We start from the raw sequence: 10889 nt of genomic DNA on the forward strand, positions 1-10889 counted from the left end.
TATAATATAATATTTATCTCAAAATAATTAATTTCATAATAATTTATTTCTAATCAAACGATCGCTTATTTAATTATTATTGCTATGAGTATGTTAAAGAGTGTATTATATGAATCCGTGTGGCACATGCTTAAGTTACAATCTAATGGTTGGCGCCGTCTGCCAATTGCCAATTATTTCAATTCCCTTGAATTATTCAAACACCAATCAATCAAAATGACAAAAATAGCCCTTTTAAGTTTGAGTTACACTCAAAATAATTCTTTAAGTATGAATTAAAAACTTTAGTCCTTGAATTTATTAATTAAATAATTTGTATTAAATATTTCAGAACTTTACAAAATTTGATTGATCTATGTTAATAAAAAGAGTAAATCAGTAAAAATTTATATATATTTTAAAGGTATTTTTGCATATTTTAGAATTTGATGGAACTTTTTTAATTTTATGGTGATGACTAAAATATACTACTACTTGTTCTTCGGGATAACTCGGTTGGTTTGGAGGGTGGTTATCCACACAGATGATCAGAGATTGATCTCCCTCAATGCCTTCTGAATCGAGCCTGTCGCATAGGATTTGGCCTATGCAGTTTACATTTTCTGTGTGGTTTGCAGACCTATTATACAGTGGGGTTTGACCAGTGCGCACAAAATGCTCACCACAATCCTCACCCCGAAGGACAGAGGTTGTAGCATTTGTGGGTTATTCTATGTTCTAAAAAATAAAATAAATTACTTTATCGGTCTTTTTCTTATGTTATACGATTTGACTTAGTAAGATGTTTTAGGAAGAAAAAAAAGAGAAACTTTTAAATTTGTGATAAAAATAATTCTTCGATATTTATGTGCCTATAAAATCATTATATTAAACATAAAGAGAAAATTTTGATGTTAATTTTTTTCCAATTATAACAAATTAAAAAAAGAATATCACTTAAGAATTTATTTTTTTTAAAAAAAAAAGCAGAGATCATTAATCTTTAATAAATTTAAAGAATTAAAATTATTCCACCTTGAAACATAGAGGACCATTTTGTCCTTTTTCTTCCAATCCTTTTCCACTTGCTCTATAAATACTACCTACTCTACAACCAAAAACAAAACTAACATCAACCCATTTGCCATTTCTTTTTCTTTCAACTCTCCAATCAAAACATTAATATTATTTTTTGAAATTTTCCAATTTTTTACAGAGTTGTTTGAAGAAGAAACCAGAAGAAATGGATCTATTTTACAAAGCAAAAGCAGTAAGGCTAAGAAGTTATCATGAAAAATATTTAACAGCAGAGGAAGATGAAGAAACAGTGATTCAAGATCGTGATGGAGCTTCAAAAAATGCAACTTGGACTGTTGAATTCGTAAATAATGCTGAAAAATTCAATACCATTAGACTCAAAAGCTGTTATAACAAGTATCTTACTGCTTCAAATCAGAGATTTTTATTAGGTATTTGTTACGGTTTTGCCCTGATTTTTTCTTAATTTAACACTTTCTATTTTAATTTATGTGACTTTTTTCGTTTTGTAAGAGTAAAATAGTAAAAATTTGATCGAGAATTTTTTTAAAAATTAAATTTATTTGAATCTCGAAATTTGGTGGTAGGAAAGGAGCACAATGTAAATTATTTTTTGTTTACAAAAAGGGACTTTTCAGTCCTTGAGAGTATTTAAAAAAAAAAAGGTTTTATGATATTTAGAAAGTGGAACTGTATTTGATCATGAATATAAATTGGAGTTTTTTTTTTTTGAATTTTTATGAGTGATTTAATGTATTTTTGGTCATGTTTTATCGTATTTTTTTTTAAAAAAAATAATTTTTATTGTCAAAATGAAAAATGATATTTAAAAATTGAAGTTAAATTTAGTCATGAATATAAATTAGAGTTGTTTTTAAATTCCGTGAGTAGTTTAGTAAGCATTTGACCATGTTTCATTATGAAATTTAAATATATTGAACCAATTTTTGTTGGCAATTGTATTTGATCATGAAAATGAATTTAAATTTTTATAATTATTAGCTTTCGCATGACGCTCTGTTATTTCGATCCTGACACAGGTATGACAGGGAGGAAGGTTCTACAAACTCTGCCACAAAGGCTTGATTCTTCAGTAGAATGGGAACCCATTAGAGAAGGGAACCAAGTGAAGCTTAGGACAAGAAAAGGTCAATTTTTGAGGGCTAATGATAGTATTCCACCATGGAGGAACTCAGTAACACATAATATCCCACATAGAACTTCAACACAAGATTGGGTTTTGTGGGATGTTGATGTTGTTGAAATCTTGGTTCATTCACCAGTTCCTAAAGAACCTCCACCTTTGGTTTATCATGATCAAGAAGAAGAGACTAATTGGGGTTCTGAATCTACTTCACCTTCATCTACTCTTTACTCTGCATCAGCACAAAGCTTTTCTAGACAAGAGGTATGTGTTTTTCTTTGGTGTTATGCTGATTGTGGTTTGTTATTCTTTTTGTACCAATTTATGTGACGGAGAGGAGAGTTCTGACGTAACTGGTAAAGTTGTTTTTACATGACTAAGAGGTGTCACGGGTTTGATTAATGGAAATAGTCTCTTGCAGAAATGTAAGGTAAGGTTGCATACAATAGATCCATGTGATCCTGTCATTCCTTGGACCCCGTGTATAGTGGGAGATTGGTGCACGGGGCTGCCCTTTTTACAAAGGGAGTTTTGGTGTAACTGGTACAGTTGGTGTTATATGATTAAGAGGTCACGGGTTTGTGCAGTGGATACAAATGTAGGGTAAGGCTACATACAATAGATCCTATCATTCCTTGGACCCCGTGTATAGTGGGAGATTGGTGCACAGGGCTACCCTTTTTATCATTTTTGAATCTTTGTGATCTTAAACATGACATAGCGTGGAGTTACGATTGTTGGTGTTTTTTGTCAACATATTGAAAAGAGGAAACTTACAGCTTTGAGGAAGTTTCTTGGTGAATCTGAATGTCATTTTTTAAAATATGAATTGATTTAGTCCAATTTAATTCTGAAAACCAAGTCAAATTAACTCTTGATAAGCGAAAAGTGTGAGGTAATTTCGTGGATGGTCAATTAGTTTTTATTTTATCACACCAAGGAGATTAAACTATTCTAATGAAAAAAAGAAGTCAATAATGTCACCTTGGTTTGAAATTTGTGGTCTTCAACGTGGCGTAGCACAGAGTTCCAAATTTATGGTGTTTTTGTCAACCTATTGATAAGAGGAAACTTACAGCTTCTAAGAATTTTCTTGTAAATCTGAATATCAACTTTTCAGAAAATAAGTTGATTTAGTCAAACTTATGTGAGGTAGTTTGAATCTGCACAGTGATTAAGATAGAAATGAAAGACTTTAGAATCTTATGTTGTTAAAGCATGACATAGCACGGAGGTTCCAATTGTTGGTGTTTTTGTTTCATTTGCACAACTTGTGTTGGAGTTGTCTATTTTGTAAGGGTATTGAATCCTCCGTTGTTTTTTTGGCAGTCGAATGAGTTTATGGCTAGTTCGTTAATGAAGTTTGGAGACGGGAGGCTGATTTATTATCACATTGCTAATGAATATGGAGAAATCAATGATGGAGTAGAAGGTTTATGTATTCCTTTTAAGGGAAATAGTGTTGAGGAGCTGACGAAGACGTTGGAAGAAGAAACTGGACTCGAGGACATTACTGTGTGTACAAAGAGTCCTTTGAATGGGAAACTTTACCCTCTTCGTTTGCAGCTTCCTCCCAACAACGCAAATATGGATGTCGTTGTTGTGCCATCCGGCCTCATCTAAAGGTGAGATTTCTTACTCGTCTTGAATTGGTTCTGTTTTGTTAAGTGATATTGAACGATGAGTATTATCTTCGTAGCTGTGTCTTACCATTTAGCTAGCTGTTCGAGCTTCTTGACTTCTTTGGACTATGATGCAACGATACGTTGTCAATGTGTAAGTGTGTTATATGTCAATGTGCCTTCTGTTGTCACACAGATGTTACAAGAGTCAATGAGGTCATAGTTACGCGTATTGCTAAGTTTAAACTATTATGCAACGATACGTTGTCATATGGTAGCATCAAGATCGAGTTTCATGGTACATGTTTTGCTCTGTCACTTTATCTTGACGAGTCTTCTTCCTTCTGTTTACTTTATAATCTAGGTGGTTTTTAGCATAAAGTTTGCTGATATTGATCTTTTTTTACATGTCTCTAAACTTGTTGTTTTCGTGTATCTACTATTAGCTGGAGATTTTGCAAATGCAAGGATGTCAATGTAGAGCAAATTTGATTGCATTATACATCAAAGTGTGCCTACATATGTCTTAGTGTTTCAATATTGAGTGAGTTGATATTACAACGAGTCCTCCAACAAGCAGAATAGAAGTTGATCACAAGGCCATCTCGGGGAGGTCCTGATATCATAAAGCATATTGGACAACCTATACTTATAAAGCATGCATATATATAGACATCTTTGGTTTGTGAATTCTTTTAATTTTCCCATTGGGTTGTGGGGTGGGGGGATTGTTTAATTTCTTGAATTGATTCATTTTTGCAGCTATAGTTTTGATTGTAAATTATTTATTATTGAAGTTTAGCACTTCCTTTTGATTGCCTTGGAATGAATTGCATAAATGTCAAACTTTTTGTCCTACAAAAAATTTGAAAAATATCTTATCCCCGCATTACTTCTAGGGTTTTCCACTCGATGACCAATGCAGCCCAAGTACAAGGGTCTCCCAGGTCATTCTCTTTTCTAAATGTAAACTCTAATTCATCATCTCCTTCTTCAATCGATCCTACTTCTTACTTTCAATATTTCTGCATTTTGATTTAGGCTTTTACCTTTTGAGTCGTTGCATTTACTTTCATCTGGAGGTGTAATCGAACTTTAACCTTATTAATATCGTTGAGAAACTGATTATTGTCACTGAAGCTGAAAGTTGAAGAATTGGCAAGGCAAAAACAAGTGTTATATAATTATCACCTCCTGTCTGAAGTAGGCATTGATACAAATCGAACCTTTCACATTTCATATCTGCAGACGCAATATAAAACTAGCAAGTGTTAAGAACGTTTAGAGCGAAACGAAAAAAAAAAGTGAATACGATCTGCAGGTAAACGCTATCTGAAAAAGGCTACTACGGTTCTCTTCTATCTCAAATTGACAATAACCCCAATTCTTTCAACTTAAAATTAGTCTCCGAGATGATGCACGAGCAAGTAGAAAACACTTGCGTGCGTCATCCAATGTGATAGGGAAAACACCTTGATGAAACTAGCAAAGGATCTATAATCACCTTAAATCAGCAGAGTAACTGCCAGCTTGATCGCCTGAAGTGTAATGATTATAACCTCCGCCACCACCTGTACCCCTGCCACCTCTTCCCCTATAGTTATTGTAGTTCCTCTGTTGATAATTACCAGATTGGTCATAGTATTGGTTGCGACCATTCTGATAGGACCCTCCTCTGCCACGTCCTCCACGACCATTGGAATATCCACGACGGTCACCCACACTCCCACCACGGTTACCCCTGTAATTCTGATTCTGGTAAGATCTCCGGGGAACAGATTGTTGCTCATTGAAATCTGCATCCTTCATATTGTCAACGCCTTCAACCTCAAACACGACTTCTTCTGGTTCAGCAGGTTGATTGATATCCTGTCCACCCTGCAAAGTGTATAGACATAATGTTATATACAGTGGATGCAATCACTAAACTATAGAAAGTTCTAAGGAAGGACAAGAATACCTGCTGCAGTTCGATATTATTGCTGATGTGATTGTCATTAGTTTCAATTGCTTGAGAACTTACAGCTTCTTCCTGAAAAAAAAAGATATGTTCACAGCTTAATGATAATATGAAGGAAAGTTACTGTATGGTTCACTAAACAACAATGATATAAGACTGGACAGAGAAGAGCACAGACAAACTTCGATGCATTTTTGACCATGTAAATGCACACAAGGATAGCCCTTTCCAAAGACTAGTAAATTTGAAGCACATAGTCTAATGAGAAAACAGGTTACACACTTCCAATTCCAAAAGCAGTGACTACACTGAAACACACGTAGATGGGGAAGGGTTCTCATATTTAATTTTAAACTACTGTAAATTAAATTTACTACCGCTATAAATTAAGGATAAAAGAGTCGTGAGAATAAAATGCTTCCTTTACATAGGTTAAATTTTCTAGTTCTACTGGATGCCAAAAGCAAGCTTAGGTTGCCAAAAGAGTGTAAGAAAGAATACATAGACAGAAATTAAGAAAGGTGAGGAAAGATTGAATGAATCACAGAACCCACGGTTAAAAGTTCTTTTTCCAAAATTCTTGCTCTCACCAACCAGTATGTAGCTGGACCTGCGCAAATAGTTTTCAGACTTGAAGCAAAGAGGATGCTAATAAGTTCTTCCATAAAATTATGCTCATACTCTGACCTACTTGTAGCTGGGTCTTCGAAAAAACCTTTCAAACTCGAAGAAGCAGGGCATAAAGACAAATATGCAAGTCCACTTTTTTATCAGGTTTTCAAACCTCTTCAAATTCGACTCATTAGCAATATCTATCAATCAACCAACTATGCCTCAATCTAAAACTACTTGGTTTATTGAATGAATCCTCTCCATCCAATCCACTCTTTTAGAGAACATTTCATTTCAATACTTAACAAGTCTAAAACTGAAGCTGCTCTAAGTTTCAGATGCAATTCCTCCCCTATAAGTCTCTAACTAGATGAAAAGAAATGTAGACCTGTGCCAACGTAATTATCCAACAACTAAGCATCATCTTAACCAGTTGTAGTCTATATGGACCGTTTACTTCCACTAAACTATGTCATTTTCTATAATTTGGGAAGTGTTGTATCAACATCTAAGTGTAATGGCATTTTTCATGCCTATCAGATTATCCATTGATACTTCATCTGATCACCTAGTTAAACTCTAAGATCAACTACTTTCATCAATCATTTCATGCACGACTCCAAGATCAACCACTTTCAACAATCGTTTTAGGTTTTGGTCTTTTGCAAGTTGAAAAACACAAATCTCATTTTAGTTCCCGCGCAATCCTAAGCATAAAAAATCATAGGAACTAGCAAAGGTTACTCTTCTTACCCCATTCCACCATAATACTATGGCACACTTCCTTATAACCAAAAATGGAAAGTTTCAACAAGCCCCAATGGGCCTCCGAAAAAAGACTTGGGTTACTACCACTTCTAAATGAAATGTATAAAGTAAAAGGCAAAAATACAGTCTTCTTTTGATGAAGCTAATATACCAGGTAAATCGGAAATCCACAGAAACACTCTATTTTCAATTAAATGGAAGTCTTATTCGACAATTTCAAAGAAAAGACATTGTTCAGAACACAAAATGCAGATTAAGCATTCTCATATGCACATTGCATAGAGAATTCATCACGAAGAACAAAGACAGATGCCAGGAATTTACCAACTGAGTATCCAGTGACTGGCTCTTCTGCTCCTCCTTTTCAAAAGGAACCCCAGTCCACCCTCAAATATCATTAGTAGGTATTGGAACTATTATTAGCACTACATTGTGCCATTGACTTTCTTATCTTTGGATTTACATTTAGATATAAACATTTTGCTGAAATTTATCCACGCAGCCAGGTCATAAGGTTTGTCGTTACTTATCTGTTGGATAGCCTAACAATGTGAACCTCAATCCTTCTAACCCTACACACACACACACACACAGCCGTGGACCCCAGTGGACTTCACCTTCAGGGATTTTTTCAAATATATAATGAAACACTAACAAGTACCAACCTCTCAAACTCAATTTTTTCTCATTTCCAACAATTTACTACAAGCCTACTCTGGTTAAGGTTGGGTCATCGGGGTGCCAGAAAGCGCATCGGCTGAACACTTAAGTGCATCACAAGAACAAAATGATATGGAACTGGAACAAAGGAAAATTGTAAGTCATTCACTTTAGAACCAACACATTGAAAAAAGGCATATTCTAAGTCGCTAACAAGGCTACATCAGTCTTGATAAAATCACAAGTGAATTGCAAAGAAGAATCTTGTAGCCATCTCCTATTCTAATATTGAGAACTTCCTAGACTGCATAGAATACTTTGTGTTGTAGAAATATTAGCATTTTTATTTATGTTCCAGAAGACAGTAAGTTCTAGCCAAGAACTTCGCCAAAGACTCTTCAGTAGAAATAGCAAATTTAAGGGGAGTATGATACTCTTAGATGAATTCCTACGAATTTTTTTTTTCAAAATTACTTATCCAAAAAATTAAAAAGCACCAAGGGATATATTTCTTAATGACATGCATAGCAAGTTAAAATCACTTCTTATTTAGATAATGAAATTAAAGTTGCTTCTTTAACATGTATCCTCTCTAATCGTGGATCGACGTCCACTTCCAACTACCTCACACCAGAATCAACAGTGAAACACCCAAACCGGGAAAATACTACAAGACTATTTGTTGTTGAAGCTTCTGCTTAAGTTGGTGTCTTACCTTGCAATTCACTTCTATGGTACTTCAAAAGCAGAAGCGATCCACGATAGAAGTGAATTACAAGTTAAGACACCAACTTAAGCAGAAGCTTCAACAACAAATAGTCTGGAGAGGGTGGTGTGTACGTAGCCTTAACTCATCCCTTTTGAGGGTAAAGAGGTTGTTTCCGAGACGCTCGGCTCAAGTAAAGCAATTGAAAACAATATGAAATGGAAATACAGTAGTAAAAAAGCCAAGTAGAACATAATGAAGAAAGATCAATAGCAACGACAAATAATATGGTAACCAAAGCAAAGGACCAAAGCGAAGCAAAGTAGAAGCTTCACTGGGCCTTAACATTACCTCAACAATTACATTAACTATACAGCAATTGCAAACAAGGACATAAAAGATTGATCAATAAGTTAAACCTTACCATTCAGCCTAAAAATATAGAAACAAGCAAATTCAAGTGCATCCAACAATCAATCAGATTTCAGTATTTCACACAAGTTTGCAATATGGTTTCAGACCTTACATATAGTAAATAGATTATGTTTTCAGACCTTACATATAGTAAATAGACTATAGACGTGTAACTAACGTAAGCATTTACCTTCTGCTCATACTGCACACTTGGAGTGTCCACCTGCAAGGGTACATCAACAGGCACAGCCTCCACATGATGCTCTTCTACTGGCACCGAATAAGACCCATATTTACCAGCAGCTGCCTCCACTTTAACAGGGTCAGTGGTAAAATATAGTGAAGCAATGATCTTATCGAGCTTTGATCTCAGCCCGGCATCTGCAAATTTGGGACATAACCAGCTATAATCACCCCAGACCCCAATAATTTGACATATCTAGCTAAAAATGCAATTTTTTGTACAACAGCTAAACCTCATAACAACCTAGTTAGGGTTAGATACATGAATCTTCTGTATCCTTTAAAATGTAAATGCCCTGATAACAATGACCAAGAAAACAACTAAACCTCGATCCAAACTAGTGGGCACACTATTTACAGATGCAATTTCAACTCCTGGCAAAGTAAAAAAACAGCTTTTTTCTTAGAAGGAGGAAAATTATACTCACAAGTAGCATCGGAATTGGGTTCAATGGGCTGCTCGGACTTCGAAAGCCATAGCTTTGCATGCTCAATACATTTCTGAAGAGCGTGCTTGTGTGACAAGGGAGAGTTAACAGGCCGTGAAACAAGCAACCCACTAAGCATAGAAATCAAATCCAAATCTCTCTCCCCTAACAGATCCATCACGTCCGTTGATTCATCATCCGGCATACAGTCGTAGCTCAAACAACAAGCTCTCTCCATAGTCCTCGTCAACATCGTAGGTGTAAAATCACTCTGCAATGACTTCACATCAAACATACTACCAAAGTACAATAGATTAAGTAAATCCTCAACCACCAAAACACCCTCGCGTGCAGGTTCTCCCTTGTCAGTAGAATCAATAGAGATATTAACGGCGGATTCTGCTGGAGAAACTTGGTGTTGTCCAGTGGAGAGGTTGATTTCTTCAACCACAGCAGCAGCTAGTGGCTGACGAAGCTTCTCGAGCTCATCAATGGCAGCAATAACAGCGGATTTGGAGCGGAGAGTTTCTTCTTGCTCCTTGTTAAGAGTTTTTCCTTTCGTGCGGGATTCTTCCATTTGGAGAATGCGGCTGTGTTTCTTGCGAAGAGCACGGAGACGCTTGTTGATCACACTCAGGACTGGTCCGTCGGAGAGTTCTGACACCGGTGTAGATGCCATTGCTGGTTCGCCGGGGATGACGGAGAAATAAGGAGTACGCCGCCGTAAACGGCGGTGGATGACAAGGGTTTTGGAGGGTCTGTAGAGTGAAGAGACAAGAATTGAGGCTGCGGAGTGGATTATCTTTCCCAATTTATAAATAAAAAATAGGTTCTTATTTTTGTTAAAAGTAAATTTTACTAATATATTATTGCAATTTGCAAGGGATATTTGATAATCGAGTAAGAGTAATTTATATGTTATTTTATTTTTATAATTTAACGATATTTAGTTGATAAAGTATTTATTCAAATTGGACTCAATCCAATGTTAATTTTATTGAAATCAAAGGCCCAAATTATTTATTCGACTGAATATTTGTTCTAGTAAAAATTTAAGAAATTCCATAATGAAACATAATAATTACAACCTGTTTCGACTAATTTAATATTTACAAAAAATACTTATAAATAGCGTCACGTGATACAATAGTACATTATGATACATGGTAAATGATGCACAATAATTTAATAACTAATGAGATAAAAAGGGAGAAAAAATGGAACATTTAAGTTTGTTATTTAATTTAGCTTTAAGTTACGGTAACAAAACATTAAGAAATAATAATTCAGCACGTAATTGAATCACACTTTCAAA

General features: G+C 35.2%; 2 protein-coding genes across 2 annotated transcripts; one reads left to right on the plus strand and one right to left on the minus strand.

The window, feature by feature from the left end:
- The first annotated feature begins 1016 nt into the window (after positions 1–1016).
- On the plus strand, positions 1017–4629 carry LOC101261849 (uncharacterized). Its single transcript, XM_010325430.4, has 4 exons — positions 1017–1448; positions 2058–2425; positions 3491–3786; positions 4230–4629. Exons 1-3 carry the CDS (start codon positions 1223–1225, stop codon positions 3782–3784), a joined length of 888 nt encoding a protein of 295 aa, XP_010323732.1. The 5' UTR covers positions 1017–1222; the 3' UTR covers positions 3785–3786; positions 4230–4629.
- Positions 4630–4938: 309 nt separating this feature from the next.
- LOC101255911 (uncharacterized protein C12G12.07c) lies at positions 4939–10406 on the minus strand. The gene is made up of 5 exons (XM_004228356.5): positions 9575–10406; positions 9094–9284; positions 5744–5815; positions 5288–5661; positions 4939–5025 (listed from the first exon to the last, which is right to left on the minus strand). The coding sequence occupies exons 1-5, from the start codon at positions 10251–10253 to the stop codon at positions 5013–5015; spliced, it is 1329 nt and encodes a 442-aa protein (XP_004228404.1). The 5' UTR covers positions 10254–10406; the 3' UTR covers positions 4939–5012.
- Between the last annotated feature and the right edge of the window lie 483 nt (positions 10407–10889).

The sequence above is a fragment of the Solanum lycopersicum genome, chromosome 1, assembly GCF_036512215.1.
Source record: "Solanum lycopersicum chromosome 1, SLM_r2.1".
Classification (NCBI taxonomy): domain Eukaryota; kingdom Viridiplantae; phylum Streptophyta; class Magnoliopsida; order Solanales; family Solanaceae; genus Solanum; species Solanum lycopersicum.